Source organism: Aspergillus alliaceus (genome assembly GCF_009176365.1).
Source record: "Aspergillus alliaceus strain CBS 536.65 unplaced genomic scaffold BDW43scaffold_66, whole genome shotgun sequence".
NCBI classification, from domain to species: domain Eukaryota; kingdom Fungi; phylum Ascomycota; class Eurotiomycetes; order Eurotiales; family Aspergillaceae; genus Aspergillus; species Aspergillus alliaceus.
This window is the reverse complement of record NW_022474749.1, coordinates 72776-100379: the sequence shown is the minus strand read 5'-3', so window position 1 is coordinate 100379 and position 27604 is coordinate 72776. Positions and strand designations below refer to the sequence as shown.

The 27604-nt window shown below is 47.9% G+C and overlaps 9 protein-coding genes and 1 non-coding gene across 10 annotated transcripts; 4 read left to right on the top strand and 6 right to left on the bottom strand.

The window, feature by feature from the left end:
- Positions 1 to 98: 98 nt before the first annotated feature.
- BDW43DRAFT_218801 (DNA polymerase epsilon catalytic subunit POL2) lies at positions 99 to 7312 on the bottom strand. The gene is made up of 3 exons (XM_032039368.1): positions 6484 to 7312; positions 6286 to 6425; positions 99 to 6237 (listed from the first exon to the last, which is right to left on the bottom strand). The coding sequence occupies exons 1-3, from the start codon at positions 7089 to 7091 to the stop codon at positions 290 to 292; spliced, it is 6696 nt and encodes a 2231-aa protein (XP_031895188.1). The 5' UTR covers positions 7092 to 7312; the 3' UTR covers positions 99 to 289.
- A 223-nt stretch (positions 7313 to 7535) lies between these two features.
- On the top strand, positions 7536 to 8201 carry BDW43DRAFT_303958 (COX20 family protein; the record flags this gene model as incomplete). The annotated part of the gene is made up of 2 exons (XM_032045509.1): positions 7536 to 7878; positions 7945 to 8201. The coding sequence occupies 2 exons, from the start codon at positions 7536 to 7538 to the stop codon at positions 8199 to 8201; spliced, it is 600 nt and encodes a 199-aa protein (XP_031895187.1).
- A 264-nt stretch (positions 8202 to 8465) lies between these two features.
- BDW43DRAFT_303957 (uncharacterized protein) lies at positions 8466 to 9245 on the bottom strand (the record flags this gene model as incomplete). Its single annotated transcript, XM_032045508.1, has 1 exon — positions 8466 to 9245. One exon carries the CDS (start codon positions 9243 to 9245, stop codon positions 8466 to 8468), a length of 780 nt encoding a protein of 259 aa, XP_031895186.1.
- A 253-nt stretch (positions 9246 to 9498) lies between these two features.
- sik1 (snoRNP complex protein NOP56) lies at positions 9499 to 11726 on the bottom strand. The gene is made up of 3 exons (XM_032043621.1): positions 11352 to 11726; positions 10180 to 11299; positions 9499 to 10113 (listed from the first exon to the last, which is right to left on the bottom strand). Exons 1-3 carry the CDS (start codon positions 11513 to 11515, stop codon positions 9838 to 9840), a joined length of 1560 nt encoding a protein of 519 aa, XP_031895185.1. The 5' UTR covers positions 11516 to 11726; the 3' UTR covers positions 9499 to 9837.
- A 2-nt stretch (positions 11727 to 11728) lies between these two features.
- On the top strand, positions 11729 to 13975 carry BDW43DRAFT_218758 (chaperonin-containing T-complex subunit CCT6). The gene is made up of 7 exons (XM_032039366.1): positions 11729 to 11932; positions 12004 to 12098; positions 12153 to 12174; positions 12237 to 12278; positions 12334 to 12354; positions 12411 to 12584; positions 12650 to 13975. Exons 1-7 carry the CDS (start codon positions 11891 to 11893, stop codon positions 13874 to 13876), a joined length of 1623 nt encoding a protein of 540 aa, XP_031895184.1. The 5' UTR covers positions 11729 to 11890; the 3' UTR covers positions 13877 to 13975.
- Positions 13976 to 14090: 115 nt separating this feature from the next.
- Positions 14091 to 15828, bottom strand: BDW43DRAFT_218771 (putative histone acetyltransferase (MysT1)). The gene is made up of 3 exons (XM_032039367.1): positions 14402 to 15828; positions 14183 to 14340; positions 14091 to 14128 (listed from the first exon to the last, which is right to left on the bottom strand). The coding sequence occupies exons 1-2, from the start codon at positions 15403 to 15405 to the stop codon at positions 14274 to 14276; spliced, it is 1071 nt and encodes a 356-aa protein (XP_031895183.1). The 5' UTR covers positions 15406 to 15828; the 3' UTR covers positions 14091 to 14128; positions 14183 to 14273.
- A 514-nt stretch (positions 15829 to 16342) lies between these two features.
- BDW43DRAFT_303953 (RNA recognition motif domain-containing protein) lies at positions 16343 to 19513 on the top strand (the record flags this gene model as incomplete). Its single annotated transcript, XM_032045507.1, has 4 exons — positions 16343 to 16561; positions 16616 to 17642; positions 18099 to 19032; positions 19108 to 19513. The coding sequence occupies 4 exons, from the start codon at positions 16343 to 16345 to the stop codon at positions 19511 to 19513; spliced, it is 2586 nt and encodes an 861-aa protein (XP_031895182.1).
- Positions 19514 to 19995: 482 nt separating this feature from the next.
- BDW43DRAFT_315972 (asparagine--tRNA ligase SLM5) lies at positions 19996 to 21758 on the top strand (the record flags this gene model as incomplete). The annotated part of the gene is made up of 3 exons (XM_032048178.1): positions 19996 to 20264; positions 20342 to 20462; positions 20532 to 21758. 3 exons carry the CDS (start codon positions 19996 to 19998, stop codon positions 21756 to 21758), a joined length of 1617 nt encoding a protein of 538 aa, XP_031895181.1.
- Positions 21759 to 22068: 310 nt separating this feature from the next.
- Positions 22069 to 22140, bottom strand: BDW43DRAFT_t211. Its single transcript has one exon. It is a non-coding gene; the product is annotated as a tRNA-Arg (tRNA).
- A 574-nt stretch (positions 22141 to 22714) lies between these two features.
- On the bottom strand, positions 22715 to 24350 carry BDW43DRAFT_303951 (major facilitator superfamily domain-containing protein; the record flags this gene model as incomplete). The annotated part of the gene is made up of 6 exons (XM_032045506.1): positions 22715 to 22812; positions 22874 to 23202; positions 23485 to 23541; positions 23618 to 23889; positions 23972 to 24094; positions 24156 to 24350. 6 exons carry the CDS (start codon positions 24348 to 24350, stop codon positions 22715 to 22717), a joined length of 1074 nt encoding a protein of 357 aa, XP_031895180.1.
- Positions 24351 to 27604: the final 3254 nt, after the last annotated feature.

Here is a 27604-nt window from a genome sequence, read left to right as displayed (position 1 = left end):
TATATTCTAAGTATTTAAATAAACGGAGCTGACTTGCCGAACCTTAAATAAAAGGAGTGACAGCTGACATGAATTGATTGAATATTTTATATACGTATAAATACTCCCCCTCCCAGAAGAAATCTCCTTTCTCGCCATTCTCAAACGCCGTGTATTCTTCAAATGCAGACCTTCTTGCTCCTGTGTACATATATTGGAACCCGCCAGACTAACACATAGCATAGAGAAGGAGAAAAAAATAATAATAACCATAAAAAAGGAATATAGAGAGAATTAGAAATAGGACCTATCACATCTGCTCAAGAACTCCTTCCACCACACCCTCCAAAAGCTTCAGACCGTGGAATTTGGCTACACTGTTGAGGACTCGCAACTTCTTTTCCGCTTCGGCACGGTCCATAGTTTCTACCCACTTGCCGCTGCATGAGCAATGTTCCATGAAGTCGCTGACCTTGAGGCCACCACATTTGGAGCATTTGAGATCCTGGGTTTGCCATCCGACGATAAGTGCCTGGACCTGACCGATAAGGATCTCTTCCTGGGCTAATCGGTCATATTCAGTTTGGCAGAAGGGGCAACGCCAGGGCAATGTGGCGGCCTTGCTCGCGTCAGATCCAGGATCCGGGAGGACATCTTCATCACGGCACAAGTCCAAATCCCGAATCAAGCAGCAGGCGCTGCACGTAAGTTCGGGAAGTTTCAAGCTGGCAGCCGGGTTCTCAAACCGGCCTTCTTTGCTGAACTCTCGCACCTCGAACATCGCCAGGAGTTCGCGGCGCAGAAGTCGATTTTCCAAAGTCGTCGTCTTGGACAGGCTCAGCACCTGCATCAGCATCTTGACTAGCTCTAACACAGGGTTACGCTTTTCTTCATTAGGGTCGGATAAAACCCCCGGGAGCACAGGAAAGAGATAGTCAGATGCAAGCTCGGGGTGCAGCATTTCTTCGCGTTGACGGCGAATAAGCCCGGATATCTGCTTCTTCAGGGGCTTTGAGAATTTCTCCGCAAGAACAGCAGATACTTCTTCATCGTCCTCATCGTTCGGGCGCGTGAGAGGGATCTGTGTCATGCGAGGAGTAGACGGATCGTTTGATTCAGGGTGTTTGATGCCGTGCATTAATTCAATATACTCAACGACCCAATCATGGAAGATGGTCTGCATTGGGGTCGGGAGGAAACGGCTGAGCTGCCAGTGCATAACTGTTTCCAGCCCCTGTTCATCCGACGCGACCACTTCTCGGCAACCTTTTCCGCCGTAATTGTACTCATCATACCAAACCAGGTAGTCCCAGTATTCCTTGATCTCGAGATCGATGAAATGGAAAGACGGATTTGCACGGATCGATTTCAATACGTATTGGCTGTATGCGTAGGCGTTTCCTACCTCAGTCTTGGTTGTCTGAAGCAAAAGGCGTGTAGGGCTAGCGAAGACAACATTGGACCCAACGCGTCTAAACTCAGCCATGAGTCGCTGAAATGACTTCCTGGACAACATGCGCACATAGTTGTGTAGAGACCGATCGTACAGGCACGAGACCGGACTCTCTACCCAGCGAATCAGGTGCTGCACCATGATATCTGCCATATTGTTTCCTTCGCAGGCCTCGGTCCACCAGTGCTTCACCATCTCACGTAGTACAATCGCACCAGCTGAAGCGAATGCCTTCTCCGAGTAAAGCACGCCTGTCCCGTTGGATTCAGCCGAAGGCTCGGATGATGCTAGAAGTGTATCAGCACCTTCCATCTCGTTGATGATAGACGATGATAGAATCGTGTTGATTGCAAGATTACGAACTTCGAGCTCGATGCACACGGTAGTGTAAGTGCTCGGAACATTAACAGATGGCATGGACACATTCTCTAGAGGGCCTGTGATGTCGTCCTTTTCGTACCCTGCGTGATCAGGCCTAGGGCCCGAAGACCACCAAAGAACGACATTATGCTGCTGAAGCCGCCTGGCATAGGATATGTCAATAAGATATCGCGGGTCGTCACTCTCTAAGTTGCAGAGGGGGACGTCGCCGTATCTTGCTAACAGAGTCAGATGCTGAATCCAAGCTGAGAGATATAGGTAGTGTGTGACAAGCCGTCTTGCAATAAAGGACTGCCAGCCTAAGGGGGGAAGGTCCATATCGGATACTTCTGGCTTCACGGGCACAATCGGATACTCCCTCAGAATTGGAATATCATGACACAAGCGATTTCTTTGTTGCGATTGAATGACTAGAACAGTTGGCTGGGTTTCTTCGGTTCGGAATTTCTTGATCAAATCGCCGACCTCCAGATAGGCTTTTCTTCTAGTCGTGACTTGTGTTGTTTTGAAGTGGATTTTTTCTTGGTACTCGAATGCATTCTGAGACTCGTCCCCGGCCAAGTTTTGCTTTCTCCGCATGAGAAGTTCTGTGTAGATTTTGTCAACATTTGGAAGTCCCTGAACATCCCTCGTGCGGTTCAAGATAACAATATGCGCTTCATTCTTCATTGTCGAGAAAAGTGCGAAAATCTGCCGGTCACCAGAAACGACATGGTATAGATAATGATAGACTAGCGGCGAGTTCCTGAGATAAGGCTGCTCCGAAGTTGTGTGGCATAGATTCGACAGATCAAATCCACGGTCCAGTCCTTCTCCTAAAACGCCTCGCTGTTCCTCGTCAAATGTACATATACTACCAAGTTTCATGATAGCGCGTACATTCAAAGGAATGCTCTTCTCATAGACACCCTCGATGCTAGGATGTTGTAGAAGTGCATCCATTTTATTGGATTCGCGCAAATAGGTTTCCTCAGACAAGGTTAATTTGAACAAGTGCACAGAAGGATGTCCATTCGGCAAAGTGTGATTGACTTTCTCGACCTCACAGTCCGGGACATCAACGTCAGGGAGCGAGTCTCGTTTCAGATTGACGTAAATCTGGCGAGGGACCTTGACCGTGAGAGTATGAATCTTTTTATCAATCAAGACAAAAGCTCGGACGATACCTGGTCTCATCGTTTCAGACAGCTGCAAAACTTGCCAGGTACTGATATAGAGAAGTTCAGCTTGGTTTCTGAAGAGGTGACTCAAAGAGTCATTAGCAACATTTGTCCTCTCTCCGAAGAGCTGGCGGCGGCGAATTCGTGCTTGCTTCTGGATTTTCCATTTTTGCTTTTGATATTTCAAAAATCCAACATAATCATCCGCCATTGACGGCATTTTTGATGGAAGGCTAGCAAAAGGGTCAAGGGAGGTTTTCGTAGGACCTTCGGGAAGCTTTCTTTTCTGCGACGTTTTACTATTTGGCGAAGACTTCAACTTCTCGACTGAGCTTGCGATTACCTCGCCCATATCGCCCACATGCTGTACACGATGATCGAGGATGTTTGTCGAGATATCAGTAAGCGGGTTTTTCTCGCTCTTCGCGAACACGTCGGTCATTTTGATTTGCTTAAACTTGTCATCTTTTATGTTGATTCGTCGTTGCAGCCAGTCTGGATGGGCGACTCGAGGCACTGGATTGCGGACCTTCTGGAGGGCAGCAGGGATTGTGATCAGTTTCTGTACGACTGAACCCAATCGTTCTAGGTAGTAGTCCCAATCGATCACGGTTCGAGGGTCACAATCACCAGGGTCATCTTTCAGCCACTTCCGCAAGAAAAAACGTTTCACGTTATCTTCAGCTGAGAAAATCGCAACTGGAATAGCCCGCTCCGTGACAGGCGTATTTCTCGGCCTTGCAGATATAATGTACTTGCAGTTGAGACCCTTATCTTTGACCATTTGTTCTCCCAAAAATTCTGCTAGACGGCGCGCCGTAGTAATCGATGTAGATTTTTGGTTGCCATATTCTTCCAGAGTCTTCGTCATACTTCTATTTTCGGAAATGAGTTCGATCAATTCCTCGTCGGCCAGTGTAGTTCCATGTTCATAGAGCACGTCCAGCCATCTGTCAGCCACGCGGGCCACAGCAGCATATGTCTCCTCAAGCGACGACCCTTCCAAGAAAAATTTGAAGATTTGGGTTTGGAAAATCTTGATCAACTTCAGTTCACCTCTCCGCTTGACTTCGAATCCTTTCAATTCAGCCAGAGACCCGTCGTGATTGAAAACAGCATAGCGCTTCTTCAAGTTTTTGTCCTCTTCCTTCGAAGTCGGCAAGATCATAGCTTTATACGGCCCATCAACTTCGAAGAAAATGGAGTTGTCGCTATGCGTCTCGTATCTGAATGTCTTTGGATCGACAAGAGTTTGATACTGGTGGTTTGTATAACTTCCATGAACAAGGTGATTCAGCATAACACACGGATAAGAAATTCCAAGCTTCTTCCCATTCTTTAGGGTAAAAGAAAAGTTCTCGGGGAAAGTTCCAGGAAGCATACACCAAATACCATCTGTGTCAAGCTCTAGGGGGCGACCGATACGTTCAACCAACTCTCTTGCCATCTGAATGATTCGAGCGCCTGTCAGGCATGTCACGCCGGCCATCTCCAGGGAATACCATCGCGATCCCTTTCTCATGACGTAACCATAGAAACTGTTCAAAATGACTTTATGTGCAAGTTGTAGGGAGTCAAACAGAATAATCATTTTCTTGGCTTCTTCAATCTCCGCCGCCGAAGCACCTGCGGATTTGAGAGAATCAGTCTTGTTTTTCCAAACCTTTTGTTTGCCTTTGAAATCATATCGTCGATCTCGAAAGCTGCGAACTGTGTTCACGTAGAAGGGATTTTCTCGTTGACAGATGATAGCCTCTCGCACCATTGTCTTGCTGTCGTGGATTTTGTGGTAGATTTTCTTACTGTAGTCCTGGAGTCTCTTCTTGACTATAGCAGCCTGGTCTTCGGCACTCATTTCACTGAATAACCTCATTGGACCATTTTTCGTCTTTCCTGGGAATCTTTCGTTCGCAACCGCTTGCCGAACCATGTTATATTCGTCACGCTTAGCAGGAAGAAATTCGCCTCTCCATGCCCACGGCATTCGCCTGTCACAGGTTTTACCAGGTCGGTTAAAGTCGCAAGCAGCGCAGTTAGACTCATCAATCATGGAATCTGGCTGCAATCGGTTTGTGGTGATGATGTTTGGGTACATGGAGGCGACGTCCAAATGGTAGATGAACGGGTTCTCGTCCCTGTTGGGGTTTTCTTTCAAGGCAATCAAGAGCTTAGAAATTTGTCCTTTGACTTCCTCATAGTTAACAACATCATCCAATGACTTTTTCTCTTCCACTTCAATACTGAATTTCAGAGCCGCATCTAGGTCCCGAAGTAGTTCATCGATTGCAGTAGGATCAATCTTGAAAGTAACGGGGATATCACTCCGAAATACACCGGCCTCAATACTCTCCACGTGTCCACCCACATAAGTCTCCGACTCCAGTAGATGGCCTTCATAGAAAGCCTCCGGGGGGTCTTTGTGCTTGTTGGGTAGGATGATCTCGCCTTGATATGCTTGAACCATCAGCAGCATCTCGCAAAGAGTACCTGTTCCTTTCCGCAGCGTATCATCGGGGTTAAGAGGAACAATGGTACAAAGCGAGAAGATGAAAGGATGGACATATTTCATATATAAATAATATGTGGCGACAGCATCGGACACAGAGTATTCAGCCAAGGTTTGAGGTCTTTCACTTGCGTACGGGGTCATGAGTTCGGGGTCAAGTTCATCAGGATCGTATCCGAGCTTCGCGACAGTGACAGCTTTTAAACCACGACTTCCCTGGGGAAGGTAACTGTCACGGTTGACCCAAGCAAAACAGTCCATATGTACACAGTGATCGCTCTGATAGATATCCTCACTGTTTTTGCGAAAGCCAATCTCCGTGTACATGTCGATGCCAAGGACGCTTGCCCTCGCTTCAACGAACGGCCAATCGAAAAAGTCACCGTTATATGTCGCGATAACAGTCGGCTTAGCTTCTTTAATGTGTCCAAAGAACCGTTCTAGGACACTTCTTTCATCCGGCTCGTTGAAGATCATGAACGGACCATTGTACTCGGGCTTGGGCGTGTACTCGAAATCATTGATATCTTCGGATACTATTTCTCTGTTCGTAATTAAGAACCCTTGCCCATCAATCATGTACGATATCATCATTATTTGGTCGATGACAGAGTCGGGGAATTTCAGCGGTAGTTTTGTCGTTTCAATATCAAAAGCAAGAACAACTGGGTCAGGACGTTGGACTCGTTCCTCTATGCAAGTCAATGATACTACACCGTGTTTTGCCTGTACAGTGTACCATTTCCCTATACGGATGTCTTGTTTCATCAGTCAGGCGGCCCTCTTCATAGTTGAGTACCACATACCTTTGTCAATCGCCACTCTAACATGGTAAGGGACATCATATTCTCGAATATCAATAATAAAATCACTCGCTTCCATTGTTTTATTAGATCGTGACTCGTTAATTATTTCGTCATCAAAGAGATCAAAGCCAGCATTTGCGCTTTAGAACCCAGTTAGCTCTCAAACAGTATGTAGCGTCCACTTTGAGCTCAACAAACCTTGAAATCTCCACATAAGTATCCATGACATTCACATTTTTCTTGTTCTTTTCTGCCAACGGAAGAAGCACTTTCCGAACTTCTAGTAGATGGCTCACATTCGCAAAGTTCATCTGTAGGAATGTTCTCCGGTGCCCAAGCAGGTGGTTCGGTAATTTGAGATCTTCCCTCTCAACCCTTGTGACTTTCTTGATAAGCCCTTCAAACATTCTCCGACACCATTCCTCAACTTCGACCTCGTGTCCTTTCTTCACTGCGAGGAGGAAATATGGATCGTATTCCACAGTTGCCTTAAAACTCGAACCGTTATCGTCGAGAAAGTAGTAGTCCACACCGGCGCGTCCTCCGGGCACATTCGGATCCTCTACCGAAGTACTGTGCATATTTATAAGCCAGCCGACCCTCTTCTCGCCTGATTCAAAGCGCGGGAATCCCAGGGACTCATCGATGCTGTTCGCCAACCGGATTGCTTCAAATTTCTCATCTTGCGATGTAGCTTCTGTCGATCGAAGAGAAGAAAATTCGATGGTCCTTGTCCGTTTCGGTTTGAAGGATGCAGCATTCGACCGGAACTTGTTCCCATACTTGCTGGGTTTCCTTAGAGGCATTGCGACGACACGCCCGCAGGCTAGGCTGGATATCACTGTGAGATGCGTGAAAATCAGTGAAGCATAGAACGCAAACAATAAGTATTAGATATTAGTAGAACACAGAGTTGGGCATGTTTGGTTCCTGCCAAATCATATACTCAATTGGAGATATGATCAAAATTTGATGGCCTAGTGTACTCAATCTTGTTAACTTCTGTTCATGCTAACCTACCAAAATCGGCTGCCACTGCGGGTGCCGTGGACGCGGACGCGTTCCACTATACGCGTGCCTGCCCTTTAGCCAGGCTTCCGGTAAAACTATCCGTTAATGGATGGATTTGGATATCCTCGGATCATATCTTCTCCGACCAATCATTGTTCCTGCAAGAGTCTGATAGTGATCTAGGTGATAGTCTTTATTGACTGGGTTCAAGTAACCATTTGACTTATAAATCATACGCCATGGCAGATGATACGCTGGAGTCATCCACCACGAATCCCGGACAACAAGACGGTACCCAAGAAGCCCCCCAACACAGGAAGCCGAAGCACGAATTCCCCAAATCGCAGGTCGGAAAGCTATGGGATGCGTTTGGGAACCCCGAAGAGTCAGCGAATGTGCTAGCCACAGGGGCTGGCCCCTCCGGGAGAGTTCCGAAGAATGATGTTACGGTTACTGAAGCTATGAAGTCAATGTCCTTCAAGGATGCCACGTCATTCTACAAGAAACCTTGCGCACGAGACTCTCTACTGCTGGGTATTGGAGCTGGGTTCGGTATTGGCGGCATCAGAGGTGTATTAGGAGGTAAATAATATCATCTATTCTGTTTTGGTTGAAAGCGTTTAGTAACCTGAATCAATTCTTGTTTAGGCTTGCGCTCAATGTGGACGGCCTGCAATTGGGCTGTTGGCGCGTTCGCGCTCACTTCTCTTGCAGCTCACGAGTTCTGCCAGCGACGTCGGGTACAAGAGTTGGACGGTATGAAGCAAGCGGTGGAGTTGATGAAAGAATTGAAGATTAAGAAACAGCGAGAAAAGGAAGAGAAGGTGGCGGAGGCCGCACGGTTAGCGGAGGAAGAGAAGAAGCGGAAGAGCTGGACGAACCTATCGAACTATAAGTTCTGGTAGTCCTTTCGCGCATTACCCGGAGTCATGGAGTTCGCAGGGGTCTCATTGTAAATTTCGAATGATGTGTAAAGTACATATTTCTATCTCGTTAGGCTCCAGCCTGTTCAGGAAGAATAATCTCATGATCGCATATCAATGTCAAAGACAACGCCAGCTCATAAATTACCCTTACTCCAATGCATCCAAAGTTGCTGCAACCCAGAAGCTAAGAAAAATAGGAATGAAAATTATGAAAGAAAAAAAGGAATGAACACGGTGAATCAATTAAACGTCAAATTTGACTTTCTTCTGGATGGCGCCCGACTGAATAGTCCGTAACTTTTCGAATTCAATTCCGTCTCGTCGTTCTCTTCGTTTTTCTCGCGCTTCTCTTGCCTCACGATTCTTGCATTCTGCAAGCTGCTTCTGTCGTTTCTGTGACCGGGCCCAGGCCATTGCCGCAGTGGGCTTGAAGCCGATTCCATTTATACCGTATCCATCGTCGCTCGGGTCACTTGGGTCATGCCCAGTTATTTCGGAGTCGTGCCATGTAAGCGAGTCGTCAGCGGCACTGTTAGCGGGAGGCGGGGATTTCCTGCGCGCTCGCTGTGCCTTGTGAGGATTTCGTTTCTTGCGAGGGCTCTGCGCCGCCTGTTTCTTGGGGGAGGACGTTGGCGTAGCATTGTTCTCTAGGGACTGGTTGCCGAAAGTCGCTTCGAAAGGCCCACCCGCGACTTCTGTCGGCGGATTCGTCTCGGGCATATCATAGGAACTGCTATAGGAAGTAGGCCAGCATCCTGGTTGTGCAGAATGCGCAAGTGATGACTGGCTTATATTACTATTAAGAAATTGTGGTGCCGGAAGATAGTCCCCACGTATGGCCAGCTGTCCTAGGCGACCAGCAACTGCCGCTCGAGGACTATATCTCCCTAGCTCTTCTTCTTCACGTAGCCTCACTTCTGGTAGGCTAGGAGCTGATACGCTAGATGGAGATGATATAGAATGGTTATAAGAGTCAGATTCTTCTGAGGAGCTGCGCTTGTGTTTGGGCGAGTTCCAGAGCATTGTCGATAAACTCGTAGGCATCATCGCGGGGCTGAAACTGAAGACAGATGTGGGGGCATCACTTTGATAAGCCTCCATCGATAAAGTAGACTCACAAGAGCAAGGATTTCAGCAGATCATTATCTTGTATGGGTCATGTCCCAAGCTAGCGTCAGTGGCAGCCATCCTAACTCATACAAATGGAGGATTGCGGAGAATGCAAGGGCTCGGGCCATGGCTATTGACTGGGAAGCAATCGGGTTGGTTCATTGTTCGAGGGGGTTTGCCGCAATTTGTTCCAATTAAATTCATGGACGGCAGTACAGTTCCGCCATTCATCAAATGCCATTGATTGATATGAGTACAGATCTTACTGTTCCTTATACATCAACCTAACTTACATTTTGAAGACATATAGAACTCAAGTAAATCCGATTGACATTTTAGGAGACAAATTTTAGCACGACGAAGGCCTCAATCGAATAATTTACAAATACCCAGCCCAGCAACAGCAAGTCGTGAAGTAAAACAGAACATAGATAGGAAAATAAACTCAAAATCAACCCTACAACGCCGCGACAATGACGCCCTCGTGTCCCAGAAAATGGTGCATTTAGACCTTCTTCTTCTTCTTGGACGGCTCAGCATCGCTGTCGTGCTTCCGCTTCTTCTTCTCGGACTCGCCCTCGCCGACATCCGACTTCCTCTTCTTCTTTTTCTCCTCCTTCTCACCCTTCTCCTTCTTCTCCTTCTTTTCTTTCTTGTCCTTCTTCTCCTTTTTTTCCTTTTTCTCCTTCTTCTCCTCCTTTCCCTTCACATCTTCCATCTCCTCATCACTCTGATCCCCATCGATGTCCATATCAGCTAGGACAGCATCCATAGCATTTTTCTAGGGCAATGTTAGTATACCGCTTCAAGAGGGGTGGTATAGATGGAGACGCAAATAAAGACATACCATGGCGATTTCATTCTTAGTAGGTGCTGCTCCAGTAGCATAGAACTCTAAACGTTCCTCAACCTGCTTCTTCAGGACTTCACCAAACTTCGTCGTAGGCTCCTCGGAGAAGTTATCGATTCTAGAAGCGATAGAGCACTTGTTTGCAAGGAATCGAGAGATCCGGCCCTTGTTCTTGGGGCCTGCCTTGCCAATGAAGGAAGAGTGATACAGAAGTCCGTACTTAGGAGTGTTACCCTTGGTCTTCAAGGCTCTGAAGAGAGCCTTCTCAGCACCGAGGATCTGCACGGTGGAAGCAGGGTACTTGGAGAGGTTGGTCAAGCTTCCGGCGTGGGAAATGAGACGAGCACCCACGATCTCTCCAATCAAAGCAGCAAGGTTGGGGGCAACGACGCTCATCTTCGACACCAGGTAAGAGTGCAGGGACTTGCGGTACTTGGCCAGACTGACAACTCTTTGCGCGAAAGCGATGACGTTCTCCATGTCGGTCTCAGAGATCTCTTGACCCATACTGTGCTTCGCAGCATCGATGATGCTCTGAGCAACGCCTTCATCGTCTTCCACGAGCGCAGCAATGTCGTGCAGTTTGTCGTCAGTCAAAGTCGTCTTATCCTTCACAAACAGAGCGAGTTGCGCGTAGCGTTGGTTATCCGAAACGATCTTAATCAGTTCAGGGAAATGCCACGAGTACCACTCCCGAACTCTCATAGAGAATGTATTAATGGCCTTGTCGAGCTGGTCGAGAATAGCAATAGCCTGGATGATGTGGTTATCGTCACGCTGAACAGAGAACTTGACCTTGGCACGCGAGTAAGCGTGACCAAGACCAAGCTGAGCAGTATCCATATCACCCTCGCGAAGCTGCTTCAGCAACTTGGTAGCGTGCAGTCTGATACCACGTAGCATGTCTTGCACGACTTCACTGGTGTCGCCGGTTTCGCAGTCAACGAAAGAAAAGGCAGACTTGATACTTCCAGCCAAGGCCTTATCCAAAAGACCCAAGACGACCTTCTTCTTCTTATTGGGCTTTGGAAGGTTCAGTTCGAGGAAAGAAATGAGAGTATCAGAGGCAACACCTTCCGAGACGTCGTTGATTTCGCTCAGAGCCATCTTGTTGTTCCTGGGCCAAGTCAGTATTCGGTTGAAGAGCCGGGTCAGGTACTTAAACATACTCAAATGGGAGGAAACTGGCCAACTCGACCATCTTTCCAAACTTAGAGAGGTCGTTAACACCATCCTGAACCTCCTTCAAGCGATTGCCAACGCTGTCGCCCTGGTGCGTGACCTTGAAAAGTCCGTAACCCATAGGACCCTCGAAAAGTAGGAAGTCGGCCATGGTGAAATTGAGTTAATGGGCCAGAATAACCAGACAAAAAATTCCTTCTAGTGTTATCGATCGAGCCCCTAACCCAAAACCCGGGAGTCTGCGGTCGTAGACTTGCCGTGGAGCGCCGTGGAGTTGGTTAAAAAAGCCTGGAGGGCAGGATTGGAGAGTCGAGCCGTCGGAGCTCTTTTTTTTCGCGGCGGCGCTAGTGCGAATACTGAATGTGGGCTTTTTGCCAAAACCACGAGCTCACCGCATTGGACGGCAAACACCACCAGCTTTGTGCCAGTGCGGGCTATTCTTTGAGGCTGATAGCACCAGCAAGCCTATTTTTCTACGAGTTCATTCGCTGGGGATTGCTGATTGCCATTTACCCTCTCAGCGAAAATGTCTGCAACTCAGTTACTCAATCCCAAGGCCGAGTCGAGGGTATGTCACTGATCATTTACGCCCCTCAGAAGCAGCCCCTCAGTGACCACACGCAAACTAACATTGCACAGCGGAGGGCGGAAGCCTTGAAGGTCAATATTAGCGCTGGTGAGGGTCTCCAGGATGTTCTGAAATCTAACCTGGGTCCCTCCGGCACATTGAAGATGTACGTTCTCATACTTGAATAATCATAAATGGATGCGGTGCTGACAAAATTTAGGTTGGTAGACGGTGCCGGCGGAGTATGATATATAACCCCTAATTATCGCAAAATTAGATGGTGTCTAATGAGGGTGCAAAATAGATCAAATTGACTAAGGATGGCAACGTGCTCTTGCGGGAGATGGTAAGCTCAAGTCCAGTTTTCATGACACTTCAGGCACGGCTAATGTCTACCACAGCAAATTCAAAACCCTACTGCTGTAAGCTGCCTTCTCTCTCATTCGCGAAGATGTCCTTATATACTCATATGGTGAAGGTTATGATCGCCCGGGCTGCGACCGCACAGGATGATATCACCGGTGATGGAACAACTTCCGTGGTTTTGTTGGTGGGAGAGCTTCTGAAGCAAGCAGACCGTTACATTTCCGAAGGACTACACCCTAGAGTGATCACAGATGGATATGAAATTGCAAAGAACGAGGCTCTTAAGGTCTGTAACAAGAAACTGATGGTTATATGAGCGCCAAGTCTGACCTAAGTTCTTTCTGTATACAGTTCCTTGACCAGTTCAAGATTGAGCGTACAATTGACCGTGAGCTGTTGCTATCTGTCGCTCGGACTTCACTCAGTACGAAACTGAACAGTGCACTCGCCGAAAAGCTTACCCCCGATATTGTCGATGCCGTTCTCGCCATCCACCGTGCTCCCGAGAAGCCAGATCTGCACATGGTTGAAATTATGACCATGCAACATCGCACATCTTCTGATACTCAGCTTATTCGTGGTCTTGCCCTAGACCACGGTGCAAGACACCCTGATATGCCTAAGAGGGTAGAAAATGCTTTCATCCTCACCTTGAACGTCAGTCTGGAGTATGAGAAATCGGAGATCAACTCCGGTTTCTACTATTCATCTGCCGAGCAGAGAGATAAATTGGTGGAGAGCGAGCGTAAATTCGTCGACTCGAAACTGCAGAAGATTGTGGAGCTTAAGAAGGAGGTCTGCGGAACCGACCCGAAGAAGAGTTTTGTTGTCATCAATCAAAAGGGTATCGATCCTCTGAGCTTGGATGTCCTCTCCAAGAATGGTATCCTTGCCCTCCGGAGAGCCAAGCGGAGAAACATGGAACGCCTTCAATTGATTTGCGGTGGTGTCGCACAGAACAGCGTGGAGGACCTATCACCCGATGTCCTTGGATGGGCTGGTCTCGTTTATGAACACCAGCTCGGAGAAGAGAAGTACACTTTCGTCGAAGAAGTCAAGGACCCTAAGTCCGTTACCATCCTCATCAAGGGACCCAACCAACATACCATTGCCCAGGTTAAGGATGCGGTCCGTGACGGTCTGCGGTCCGTGTACAACTCCATCGTTGATGGCTGTGTTATCCCCGGCGCTGGTGCATTCCAAGTTGCCTGTGCCGCGCATCTGTCATCTGAGGACTTCCGCAAGACTGTGAAGGGTAAGGCCAAATGGGGTGTTGCTGCCTTTGCCGACGCCCTCTTGATTATTCCCAAGACTCTTGCGGCCAACTCAGGCCACGACATTCAAGACTCCTTGGCAGCTCTGCAAGATGAGCGTTCCGAGGGTAACATAGTTGGTCTGGATCTGATTACTGGCGAACCGATGGACCCTGTGCAGGAGGGTGTCTTCGATTCCTTCCGCGTCCTGCGCAACTGCATCGCGTCGAGCACTGGTATCGCTTCTAACTTGCTTCTGTGTGACGAGCTGCTGAAGGCCAGACAGATGGGTAAGTCAGGAGGACCAGGTGGTATGGATGAGTAATGCAGTCACAAACGTATAGATCAAGTTATGTAAAGGAAATCTGAGAGGATTTATATTCGGATTTCTGCTTTTAAAAAATTAGTTGATGCCCAAAATGTACTCCATAAATACAAAACGCCACGCTAAAGATCTTGGACAATATAATGTACCTTGGACAATACTTTGCGCCGGTCACGGTGAGATATCAAAACCGTACATATGTCTGGGCTGGAGCTGCTGCTTTGCGAAGCCAACAAAGGCAAGAAAAGGGCTGTAGAGAATTGTCAGCTCAAACTATTCTTGAATTATTGTTGGTCTGTAACATATATTATTTTAGCAAATATTGAAACTCAGATGGTATCTATTCCTAACGCATGCTCGTAGCTCTAGCTCTGTCCAACACAGAGCCCGTATAATACTATAATGATATAACGATACATAATGGTGCCAGATCTGGAGTCGCCGAAGTAGTCAATAATATACATCTATTCATCACTCTCGTCACTACCTGAATCGCTGATTTCATGCATATCGCGTGGTGCCCACCTTCCGAGGAAGCCCTCATCTCTAACGGGATCTCTCCAAGTAACATGATGAGCTTTTGTCCATTCAAGTACGTCCGATATCCGTATCATTACTGTTTCACCATCATTGACTTCACCAGTTTCTTGGTTCGACTTGCGTTTCTTCGACGGTGTTGTAGGTTCGACGATCCCCATGCCTTTGAGAGCAGTGATGACATCTTCTGTCAACATCCCGGTTGCCAATCCTATCTCCTGAACTGTCACGACTTCATGGGGTTGTCTCTTGCAAGAAGCCTTAGATGGCTCTTGCTTCTGTGGTGACGAGTACTCCGAATCCTCTGTGTCCGAAGTATGCAATAATAGATATCGGGCAATTCGCTCCTCCCAGAATCGACTATAACTCTTTCGCCCCATCTCACTCAACGGTTTCTCCGGGCCACCTATTAGCCCACTGTCCTTTTCCCAGTCGCTTATTTTATAGCTCACACCCATCAACAGCTTGCCCAACTGCTTGCGCTGATACGGAGGGAAGATCAAAATGCACGCAAGGTTATTCGCATCCCACGAGAGCTTCTCTTTCGAAAAGAACCCTAAGATATAATAGTTTTCCGGATCATGCGGGTCGGTGAAGGTGAGGAGATAGTAGAGGAAGGACGCGACGTCAAAAAAGACCGACTTGTGATCGAGAAATAGTTTCGCGAAAAGTGAAAGGTTTTGCGCGTATAGTTTATTCTTATCACCGTCCACTTCCCACACCGCATAGCCACCATGATCGTAGACCTTTGTCCCTGGAGGTGTGGTCCGATGCTGGCAAACCTGGGTGTGCTTGGCGAAGGCATCTGCGTCACACGAGTACCGGAAACACCATCGACAGATGTATAACCGATCCGTATCTTTGTTCACAAGTTCCTCTGGGTAAATGGACTGGTACCAGGTTTTGAAAAGGAGGTCCCCTAGCACGACGTGTTTCACGTTGCGGTGGGCGGGCGGTTTCGTGTGGGACGACGGATTGTTGGGGGGAGCCATTGAGGGTTTGCGGAGAATTCAAAGAGGGGGGCGGATTGCGCGAGAATGCGAAAAATTTTTAAAAAAAAAATCCGGCCGACAAGCTATGGTTATAAATTTGACCTTGGAGGTGTATGTCTGGAAGGTAGGCCATTGGCGGCAGTATACTCTGTTACCTCAAGTCGCGGTCAAAAAGAGCGGTACCACAATGGGGGTGTTCAGTCAATGAGATCGTTAGGACCGAGGAAGGGTGTTCTTGCATGAACATCCCAGACAAGAAACAAGAAGGATAATAATTAGAATGACAACCTATATACTCCCCCCATTCCCTCCAACAGGAGGCAAAAACACATGAAAGTTGAAATAACATCAAATAGCTGCGGGAGTACGTAAGATGGGTCACTTGATAGCCTCCAGACTCCAATCACTGCCCGTCATTTCAAGGCGGGGCCAAAAGCTGTACCTCTAAATTTACAGTCTATTGGATCAGCGACACAATCATCTTCTCCCCTTCTCCTTCTCCTCACCAACATCTTACTATTTGACTTGACTTGATTATACTATACGACAGAAGTACTTGGTTGCCTGACTCCTTTCGGAGGGGATATTATTACATCTCCGTGTCCCCGTCCGGATAAAGGATGAGCACCTTTTTTAATTGGTAGGAGTACATACATACACCTACCTGGTAATAATACTCTTGACCTGGTTTTTGCCATCGTCCATAGGCAACAACATAGCCTTTAGTCACGTTCGCCTCATCAGCAAGCTCCTATTCTATCGTTTTGTTATTTCAAGTCTCGATGCTGTCGTAAAACTATCTCTCCCATTCTATTTCGTTCGTTATCTTGAAACCCATCACTCGAACTAGCACCATCTTCTTTTTGTCTTCCTTTGTCTATCCGCTTTCATATACCCTCCCAGTTACCCCAGAGCGGGTCCCCTGGTTATCACCAAAATGTTGAAACCGTTCCAGATTAGAGATCTTCATCGATCTTCATCCCAAGATGATCTCTCTGGATCTCTTAATCTTAATCCTACGTCTGTAGAAGACCGTCTGACTCGGCCTCAGGGCATTGTCCGGCTGTCTGCTACAGAGTATGATGAATTAGCGATAAATCATCCAAGAGCCCGTCTTACATACATCGATAATGACGATGATGATGAGCTCATCACGGTATGTGCATTCTCATAAATTAACTCTCTTTACAATGCTAATAGTGAACGTCAGGTTGGGTCCTCTCTGGAGCTCTCCCAGCGTCTGGAAGAACCTGTTGACGCCTCGGTCCTTTCACAACCAACGCTGCAATCGATCACCCCTGAACCAATGCATATATTCGACATTCGGCGGTCTAATTCTGTGAAGAATCTGTGGAAGAAGTTTGAATATCAGCCCCAGTTAGAAGACCGTCAGAATAAGAATGAAATCGGCGCCGGATCTGCAACTACGGGCACTCCTCAGTCGAAGGATCAAGAGATATCTAGCTCCAGTCGCGAGAATCCTGGCCCTGCTACAACTGCTGATCCAGAGCCGCTCTTAGCCGCTTTCGAGGTTGAGATGGCCAAGATCTTGAGTGCTACTGAAACCGTGCGTGACGGTAACGATCAGCCTGAGCCTCCTGTTGAGACGCCAACAAGAAGGGGTTCGGATCGACGTCAGTGTCCAAGCGATGCCTTGTTACAGGCTCTACAAAACCTAGTGGACGGTGCCGAACTGATCAGTGCTGGTGTGAGGTCGAGGCTGCCTGAATTTGAGCGGCAGTTACAGAATGTTCAACGCACTCTTCCTGAACATGTTGGATCTTCAGTGCAGGTAGCCCTCGCAGCTCTGGATAGCCAGGCGAGGAGCCTGGTCCAAGCCCTCAATAATGCATCGGCTGTGGGGGGACAAAGAGCAGGTAACCTTTTCCAAAATGAACTTCCTACACCCGCTGCAACTATGGAGGGTCTGCGTAACATGGCATCTGAACTTGGCAACATGGGACACACGTTGTTTGAAGCCTTCGAATCCGAGTTTAGATGCAGTACCTCGAGAGACCAAGGTCAACATGCTCCTGGAGAAAACACCCGGGGGCCTGTCTCCGGATTGCCCCAGCCAACCGAGTCCGCCACTAGCGCCCCGGAAAATATTACGGCAACAAAATCTGAAGCTCAACGGTCCGCATACTGCGAAAACGCGAAAGAGCCACCCAGCACGGAGACACGGGATGCTCCATCGACACATATAGAATCACGGCAAGGCTCACTCGGTGAAGATAGTGTGCTACCGACGGATCGCGATACCAATCCTGCAGAGACACGCCAACAGCCTGGGTCATCGTCTCCCACTCTCTCTTCAACCCCAGATAACCAAGCACCGTTCTCTAGCTCCTGCAATAGACCCTACCCACTTCCTCACCGACCTCATCCATCCTCGCGCAATGTCCAGGCTCCTTTCATCACTCCAAGCACGCGTTATCCTCTCCCGCCATTCCCAGTACCACCACCTCTACCTCCCGTGTTCTGGCCCCATCATGGACCTCCTCCTCATCCTCCTCCCCCACCTCACGCTTCCCATCCCCATTCTCATCCTTTCCACCCGCATACTGCTCCTCATCATATTCGTCATCCCCAGCCTCATCCTCGTGGACCTTCTCATGCGTCGCACCGCTGGCCTTTCCATACCCCCACATCTGCCGTACCTCAACCACCGTGGCCACATTTCCCTCGTAGAGGATGGCCTGCGTCTCAACTTAGGCGGAATGACGACGGAGCACCGGCAAATGAGGCAGTAAGCCACCCTGGACATGAGTCGCCCTTTTCTTCCACACTTAGCGCTGCCGGAACGTCTTTATTCATTGGGAATGTGGGATTCGGCGTTCATGAAGCAATGATCCACGATGTTTTTGCTTCCAAGGGATTCTTAGTCGATGTATATTTGCCGCTAGATGCGGAGACGGGAAGACATGCAGGTTTCGGTTACCTGCATTTCCCTTCCACTCATGCAGCAAATGCGGCATTGGATGCTTTGCAAGGAGCTCATATCGATGGTCACTCAATTAATCTTGAGATCAGTGATCACTCCCCAATCACAACACTGCACACAGCGCAAGGCCAGGAAGAGGCTTCTAACCAGCCATCGGAGCTTCAGTCCTCTTCTATTACACCGGCTGAAGCGAGGCAGGTGTCTGAATCTCAAATAAGCGGAGCACAACGTGACTCAACGAGTGACCGTAGAGTGGCACCCCTGGCCGTAGCGGACCTCTGCTCGGCCGATAATCGTCATTTGATGACTGAGACGTCTTCTAGCGATAGCAGTTTGGTCAGCTCCTCGCTTTTAGACACGGAACGACTGAACACGCTATATCCTTCGCTCCTGCCAGAAGGTTCCCCTAGAGTGAGCAACGACTCATCTACGCAACTCCCTGATCCCAGCCGCGAGCTGGAGGGACGCCGGTTTCCACCGGTGTCACAACTAGATGCGCACTTTCTGGCCGAACAGCGTGGCGCGGCAGAATCATCGAATGACACGCCTACTCCTGGGCCCAGATCGACTCCCAGGGGATGTTTCGGTGGTGCGAGCCATGGCAGTTCGAGTGGGTCCGCACCACGCAGCCTTCCCGGCGCATTCCCGCAAGTCTCGCAAGATAGTCTCCAACCAAGCCCAGGGTCGTTACGAGACACGGATGATGCGGAACAGACAGAAAATCGCGATCGGATGCCCGCCTCTTGTCGTCGCCACAGGACTGTGAGGTCCTCCCATCCTTCTCGAAGACACTTGGGTCCGTGGGATTCGGTACAAACAGACAAGGCTCCTGATGCTTCCAGGCCATTAAGGCGAAGAGCTACCGAACGCCATTCCCTTCGGGATAGCCGACAAATAAGCTCAACAAGTACGTTCAATAGGCCATCACATCGCAACAATGCCACACCACGCCCAAGCACGTCTACTGCTGAGAGTGGCGCTGTACGGCAACGCAGTATTGATGACTGCGTGTCTGCGCTGGCCAGCTTAGGTTATGGAAGCGCCGAAGAGGGCGGACTCCAGAGAATTGCCGTGTATGCAGCAGCAGTGGATGGCAGGGTATCCGATGCCATTGAGATGATTGAAGAAGAGCGCAAGGCTTATGAACAAGGATCAAGGAGGTGATGATTACACTCTTTTTTGGATTATCGATGCGCAAGTAAAGCTGAGCCCACCGATAGCTTATTACCCGTTCTCATTTGTTACAAACCAGTTTGGCGAGGTTTTGGCCTTCTATTATGATTATTCTGTGTTCTACTCCTATTATCCTGTAGTTCGTCGAGAAGGGGTTTCGGTTCTTGGTGATCTCTACTCTGCTTAATGGCAATCTCAATCTGGAAATCTTCTTTTTGTCTTTCTCTACATCATGTTCACAGTAATCTCTGTAGACCCGCCAGTTATAAAGATTTGGCTTGTAGAGCTATATATGTAGGGATGTTATTGGGTCTGCGGGCGGAGATAAACAGGAAAGTTGCTATCTATCGGGCTCCGGGCCGATAGTCAGTTCGCGCGCCGTCCTACCATCGTTTGAGGCGCACGCGCATTCCCCCAGAATACAGAACCCCTACGCCATCACCACAACCAGTTCGGTGCCTTTTCTACGAGAAATGCGAACATGGCGGCGGACCTTCGCTACGTCTGTTGCCAGACTAAGCCACAAGCCTACAGGGCAGAGCGCCAGCCCCACACTTTTACGATGTGCGCAAGTCCTTGAGCAAAGCAAGAATGGGCCCTGCAGTTTAGAAGATCAGGAAATAAAACTGAACGGGTTTATTCGCTCCGTCCGAAAGCAGAAGCGCTTTGCTTTTGCTGAGATCTCAGATGGGTCGACCGTTGAGCCTTTGCAAGCTTTTTTGAAACCAGCCCAGGCTGCCGAGTACGTTCACCTAACTACTAGCCTCACCCACTTTCGATTAATTCCGAGGAAGTAGATCCTAATCATTTCAATTCTAGGCTGTCTACTGGAACGGCTGTGGAGATCTCTGGCGTCTGGAAGGCCTGTCCACCTGGAAAGGAGCAAACTCATGAGCTTCAGACGACAGACGTGAATATTGTCGGCAAAACAGACCCTGAGGTAGATAAGACACAATAGAGTTGTACAGAATGGAGAGGGCTAGACCGCTAACCCGTATTGATTGAACAGACATATCCTATCCAGAAAAAGTACCATAGTCCCGACTTCCTTCGTCAGATTCCCCACCTCCGCATTCGAACGCCGTTCAACTCCCTCCTCTCGCGATTCCGATCTGAATGCCTGTACCAGCTTGGCAATGTATTTCGTTTCGCCCCGAACGGGGGCTTCGTCCAAGTCCACCCACCGCTGATCACATCTTCAGATTGCGAAGGCGCCGGAGAGACATTCACAGTCCTCCCGCGGGAAGCCGTAGGGTCACAGGCCGGGGGCGAACATTTCTTCCGGGCCCCGAAATACCTGACGGTGTCGTCGCAGCTTCACCTTGAGACCTATGCCGCAGAGTTGGGAAATGTATGGACGATGTCGCCCATGTTCCGGGCGGAGAAGAGCGACACTCCGCGCCATCTCAGCGAGTTTTACATGCTGGAGGTCGAGATGAACTTCATGCATGATCTCGACTCGCTCACCGATTCCGTCGAGCACATTCTCCGAGACCTGGTTCGTCGGCTCTACGACACGCCGGTCGGGCAGGAGATCCTGTCCGCGAAACGATCGGGCGAGTCCGGCCAGGAGCAAACCGAAGGTTCCGGTTCCGATCTCCAACAGCGATGGAACGACATGATGGAGGGCCCCAAATGGGCCCGCATGACCTACACGCAGGCAATTGAGATGCTCCAGGATGCAGTCTCCAAGGGACACGCCTCGTTCGAACACGACCCCGAATGGACCGGCGGCCTCCAACTCGAGCACGAGAAGTATATCGTAGACGTGCTTCACAACGGCCGTCCGGTATTCGTGACCGACTACCCCAAAGCCGTCAAACCATTCTATATGGCGCCCTCCAACGGGGATAGCAACGCGCCCGGCGAAACAGTCGCCTGCTTCGACCTCCTCCTCCCGGAGGTTAGCGAAGTCGCGGGAGGCTCCCTCCGCGAACATCGCCTCCCAAATATCATCCAGAATATGCGCGAACACGGGCTGATTAAGGCCCGCGCGCCGGAGGCGGAAGCCAACGCAGCGACACAAGCCGACTCCGAGACGCCACTATATCCTCACCTCCTACCCGGGGAAGACCTAGGCCATCTCCAATGGTATGCGGATCTCCGGCGGTGGGGAACGGCGCCGCATGGAGGGTTCGGTCTTGGGTTTGACCGGTTCCTGGGCTATCTGGCGGGCGTCTCGAGTATTCGAGACGTGGTGTCTTTCCCTCGGTATTTCGGCAGGGCGGACTGCTGATTTATAGATAAGATATTGTATTCTGACTCTACTATAGCCATCCATGTACATTAGATAGATAGATTTTGACCTGTGATCAACATCCAGCCGCTGGTTTCTCGTAGAAGAGTAGTTGCGGACAGACCACAACAACTTACAACGAACATAATACTATTCCGATGGACATTCACTAGGTAAATGCAACACCTGACCAACCCTTACCCCAAATAAACATCCAAAAACTACTCAAAAAAAAAACCAAGGGCAAGCAAGCACAGAATCAGCATGGCCAACGGTGCGTAAGAGAGAAAAAAATTTAAAACAAAAATGTTGAGCGACGCAGGGATCGAACCTGCAATCTCTTGATCCGAAGTCAAGCGCCTTACCATTAGGCCAGCCGCCCTATTATGACGACATAAACTTATTTTACTATTCATGTAGGCAGAAAGCCTTCTAAAACAAAATAAATTTGATCTGTTTTACTAGTTTATAGAGCTATATATGTGGCATATCTCTTTATATTAATGGGATGAATGTCTTATGCCCGTAGGATTACATAGTAAGGGGGTGATGGTAAAAGATTGGTTGTGTATATACTGTAGATATATATCGTACCGCTTCTCAGAGAAAAGGAAAGTGCTTGTAAGAATATGAATACAAAGGAAAACACGGTGGGTGGGATATGACTAGCAGTTAAATAGCTCGAGCATCTAATAATAAATAAAAAGCAAACTAAAAAATAATTAAGAGAAAGAGAGAGGGAGGGAGGGAGAAAGTCAACTAGAAGGCCGAGTAGGAGCAAGGAAAGAAGTTGAACGAATGAACTCTGCTCACCACACTCTGTACAACACCATACATTAGCTAGAACATGGGAAGTGAGCAGTATTAGAGAATATCACCGATTTCTTATAGTCCCCGGCCAACCATTCCGTGATAGTTGTGATACCCATTGTTGGGCCGGTGCTTTAGTCAAGGCTCTATACACCAAGTTGCTGCAAGCCACTAGTAAGGTTATCTGTGAATAGAGCCTGTGCCATAGAAACGAAGATCGAGCTATACACACGGCGGATCTGCACTATATTAAGCAACTAGGAGTATAGCAATCTCAAAATTCGCGTGCCAATTGTTGGGTGAACATAAGCATGCTGGTGCCAATGGAATATCATGAAGGGAGGGCGTATTCTCTACAACCATGATTGGTGCCATACTAGATATACTCGAGCTCATGGCGTATATAATCTGATAACCAACCCACTTGCCGCTACTTGTGTCTAGATCAAACGTAGTGAAAAGCTTAGGCTCGACGGCACTGAGAACAGTTCCAATACCCATGAACATATCAGCAAGGCCTACTTGGGCAATAAATAGCCCACCTGCGAGAGCGATGATCGTACACGTTGTGACCCACGGGAGGGTACTCACTCTGGGCTGGATCGGACTGGCTCCTTTAACACCTTGAAACCATCTATAATCATATGGAATATTGTCAGCACCGGAAACTAGGCAGAACGGCTTCAGTAACAAGGGAGAGGATGGAGAAGCATACACTGGAAGATGATACTGAAGTACAAATATGGCACCGGCTGGCGCAGAAGGCGTAAAATGACACCGAGGCAACGGTGCGCTAAGTGAAGACACGGGCTGGAAGCATTGCCATTGCTTTGATACCAGCAATGAGGAGTAGGCCGAGGATGCCGAAGAGAACTAGCAGCACAACAATGCGAGCATTGCCCCATGAATATTCAACTCCCCCCACTGCAACGCCAGGAGAAGACAGATGACTGATGGCACCAAGGCAGCGAGACTGGCAAGATCGTGCGTATGCAGGAAGCCGGTCCATGACGTGAAAGTCTCTGTTCCACGACCCAGTGGACGTACACGTACAGTAAGCAGATAACGTGGCCAGAGTGAATGCACTGAGTGGAAGATTAGCATAGAAGTTCCAGCGCCACGACACACGTTCTGTGAATGCATCGCCGATGAGAGGACCAAAGGTTGTGGCCACTCCACGGGATGTCGAGATAAGACCGAGAGAAATAGGTCGTCTAGCAGGCGGAGCGAGGAAGGGAACAAGAAAGAAAGCACCAATCAATAGGCCCGATGATCCCAGTCCAGCAATGGCGCGACCAGCGTGGGAGTGTTGGACGCAGGACTGCAGACTGCTGAGCCAATGAGAAAAAGAAACATGGTGGCACTGTATATCCATTGGATTTGGTATCGCGTACATAACTTACTGAAGACCAGCTGAGACATATACAGATGGCCATAGGGTATATGGAGCAGTACCAGCCCACATCCTTGAGCAAATGGAAATCATCTGGTATCTTGGGCGTAGCTGGAGCGAGGATCGTACTATCCTGTAAGACGAGGGTTGAAATGCCAATCATGTGTCTCTAGTGACTGCCTTCTTAGACACACCAGGGTGACAAGGAATACTTCAAGGCAAAGGACAGTAACAGCAAGCCAAAACTTGAACCGTGAGGGATGGTTCTGCGATGGGGTCCTCTGCTCAAACGCCCATGATTCATTTTTATCCTCATGTGCTGCTTGATCCTTGCTAGGGCTACCTTCAGGATCAGCACTATGCATTTCGATGTCTTCGTTGCTCGTCATTTCCAGGTATAGAGATGCAAGCAAAGGAAACTTGAATGACCGATACAATCAAGGCATCTGGGAGAAAACTGAGAGGGTCATAAATAAGGGAAGGATCTTGGACGTTCAGACATAGGTATGTCTCTATGCATGAAAATCATCGCATAGCTGCCACACCAACAACCGCAACTAAAAACAAAGAGAAGTGACTTGATTGGGTTGACAATCCCTTCTAATTCATTCCATTTGGGAAGTACTAGAGATATTACCCTTAAATAGATATAGATGCTCGAAGGATTATATATTTCCTATTAACCATGCTGCAGTTAATGCTGTGCCTCAAGCTTGATCTACTTTCATATTAAGATTAGCCTATGATGCGCTGTAGGATAGATTATAGTCTGTATGTATACCTCAAAATGATGGAAAGATAGCAATTCTACTTGATATCTACGCTTTCATCAATCGCTCTCTGTGGCTAGAACCGACATGACGTCTAGATAGCTTAGGGCAGGGTCGGGCTCAAAGAATATTTCAAAAAGAAACTCGGCGGACAGAGGGATGGTAGTCTGAGCGATCCTCAGTATTAGCTATAATGAACAGTAGCAAATCCTACTCAACGAAGGTCAATCCATAGTCGTTAGAGCTTTAGGTCCTCTGTAAGCCCCCAAATCTATTGACGTATCAGCCTTTATCTACCCTGAGCGCCTTGAACGTCCTTACTAAAACACCAATAGGTAACTATTCTAGCCTTGCAAGATATGATGAACCCCCACAGTTACTTATCTATACTCTTTGGCTAGTAAAACGACCTGCCAATTTCTGAGTTACTACCTCTACTGGATGTGTCCATGTAGTAAAAAGTATAGCTTCAATAAATTGCGGGATTATACCCTTTCTGGAAATAGTCTACATAGATGTGTGTACGTAAGGCGCGTTCTGCCTCTTATGCATCGTAGGATAAAACCTCAGACCTACAACCAGCTTCTTATAGAATTGAAAACAATATCTGTTATCATGGGTCAAGTGATTTCAATGAGCCCTAGTAAGTACTGACCCGTAGCAGCTCTTCCTTAGCCCAATTACAATAATGGTTGGTGATTCACTGCTTATGTCAAACTAATGCTACGCCTTCTATACTCCTATATTACTACATCTTGGCTCCTCCATATCTGATTTTTCCCACGTGGTCGCCCAGAGGGATCCCTGGATATCAATTGTCAGGTGATAGGTGATAGTTTGGTTCGGATGAAATGACATCGAAGCCAAGACAGTCCCTCGTATACAAGTATGTATATGGTTAATGCTAGCGAGCCAAGACCACTGTTCCAAGCCTTTAACCACCCGCCTACTCTATGTTGTCATATTACCTAGACATCGCCGTATAGTCTCATTAACCTCTCCTCGAATGCCTGGGGAGAAAGATATATATCAGAACTGGTAAAAACTACTGGACAGGCGGTAGAGTCGTTGGTAGTAAGCTTTGGGATTCACAGTAGGAGAACATAAGCAGACTATTCGATAATAAATTCATCCAGTATCGATATGTCTATGCAACTGAGACTAAGTCTAATGCGTCATATACATGTTGGTCTGGTACTTGGGGCTTGTCCCTACATGCTTTATTAAAATGCAATGGGGCTTCAGCAACATAGGTATATTATTGTATACTGTAAAGAGGACTCGATGTACGAATAATTTCCAGTTACTTGGTTGATTATCTAAGAATGATATTTGTCCTTAACACTGTCCGTTCCGTAGGACTGCAACATTGTAGTTGGTTGGTCGAATGATTAAACAAGCTAGAGATCCATTAATAGCACGGTAAATATGTATAAAGAGAGTGGATAGGAGGAATAAGCAACACCTGGAGCATATCCTCAAGCAGAACATAGGGGGTTAGACATTCTAGTCCCTTGCCTATGCTATCCACCACGAAACCTAGGACATGTAACGGTTCGGCCTGAAAGCTAATAATATCATGACTGTACAGTAAACTCAACCCTTATTAACAATGCAACGTTGATATCATCTTTCTCTGGGCCGAGGGAGTCCGCGGACCCCTTATAAATCCGAAACGAGGTCGGGGCAGTTGCAAGATTTGGCATTGTTCCACTTGTACCGTTTGAACAATAACCCCTTTCGATAACATATAGTGCTAGTAGCCCTATAAATTAACCATATACAGAGTGTTGCCCGGGGACGTGCTCGCTCGTATAGGGCATGAATAGTAGAGCCGGGGTTGGCTACTTTAATTAGAGTCGGCTATAGCGAGAGAATGTTATAGTTCATAATATATACATATTATGTTATTCGTATTCTGCCCTTTAGCGCCGAGAATTGTGGATTTCTTGGACAAAAGCACAAAGTGGAGAGAAGAAACGTAATGGGATCCCACTCTATGTCTCTCCTGATATAGATTTTACTTTATTAAGAATAATACCTCGGGCAGATATGGACGGAAGTTCCTCCGTGTGATACTGTAGTCTAGTGTTTTAAGATGTATAGTGATGTCAACTGGCGGGAGAGCTTCAAACCCTATTCCTACTTTCTTAAGGGTCAAGCCGATCGCTCAGGTTGCCCCTTGCGGCAGAAAGCGACGTATCCAAAAAGACCTCCAGCTCCGAAAACAGCGCCTAAGGGGGGAGTGGATGTGGTTCCTAAAAAAAAAGGGAAAAAAAACTCTCGCCCCATTATCCCTGGACTAGAATGTAACTCTACTCGGCAGAGCACACACATGAATGAACCCACCCCCGTCGGTGGTTACGGAACCGAGTCCGATACAATTCTGGAGAGAGTAGTCTCTTGGGGAGACGTCGAGAAACGAATGAACAGGTTTCCTTTACTGAGTGGATCGGATCGGAGTATACGGAAGACGTTTCTGAAGCCATTCTCTCGTCTTTCTGGAACTGGCACTCTCGGCTATTGCGGGAAGCGACCCTATGGGTGTTAAAGTAAATTACCTAGAAAAACGCCGAATTACTGAAGCAGGAACACAAACCGCTGACTGGTTCCTTCGGATACTTTAATCCCTCCAAGCTGCGGTCTGGGCGGAGCCTCGTTACGAAACATCGATCCAATTGGACCATCTGCTTTGAGTCGGTCGGACAAGAAGTCACGTCCGACCTTTTTTTTTTTTTTTTTTTTTAATAATATTTTTTTTTTAGTATTTTTTAATTTTAGTTTTAATTTCTATTTTATATTTTCTATTTTTTTCAGTCTTGTCTTACTCCATTTTCTTTAATGGGGTTCCTTGTCCCGGTTGGAGAGAATTG

Bases quoted from the DNA above. Each gene is read 5' to 3' on its own strand.
- BDW43DRAFT_218801 (XM_032039368.1), bottom strand. From the start codon at position 7,091: ATGCCTCTAAGGAAACCCAGCAAGTATGGGAACAAGTTCCGGTCGAAT. The intron at 6,426-6,483 runs GTTTGTTGAGCT...TGGGTTCTAAAG, and splicing joins ACTTATGTGGAGATTTCAAG to CGCAAATGCTGGCTTTGATC. The intron at 6,238-6,285 runs GTATGTGGTACT...TGATGAAACAAG, and splicing joins TAGAGTGGCGATTGACAAAG to ACATCCGTATAGGGAAATGG.
- sik1 (XM_032043621.1), bottom strand. From the start codon at position 11,515: ATGGCCGACTTCCTACTTTTCGAGGGTCCTATGGGTTACGGACTTTTC. The intron at 11,300-11,351 runs GTATGTTTAAGT...GACTTGGCCCAG, and splicing joins GCCAGTTTCCTCCCATTTGA to GAACAACAAGATGGCTCTGA. The intron at 10,114-10,179 runs GTATGTCTTTAT...ACATTGCCCTAG, and splicing joins CTAAGAATGAAATCGCCATG to AAAAATGCTATGGATGCTGT.
- BDW43DRAFT_218758 (XM_032039366.1), top strand. From the start codon at position 11,891: ATGTCTGCAACTCAGTTACTCAATCCCAAGGCCGAGTCGAGG. The intron at 12,175-12,236 runs GTATGATATATA...GGTGCAAAATAG, and splicing joins TGGTAGACGGTGCCGGCGGA to ATCAAATTGACTAAGGATGG. The intron at 12,355-12,410 runs GTAAGCTGCCTT...CATATGGTGAAG, and splicing joins AAATTCAAAACCCTACTGCT to GTTATGATCGCCCGGGCTGC.
- BDW43DRAFT_218771 (XM_032039367.1), bottom strand. From the start codon at position 15,405: ATGGCTCCCCCCAACAATCCGTCGTCCCACACGAAACCGCCCGCCCAC. The intron at 14,341-14,401 runs GTGGGCACCACG...AGTGATGAATAG, and splicing joins GATGAGGGCTTCCTCGGAAG to ATGTATATTATTGACTACTT.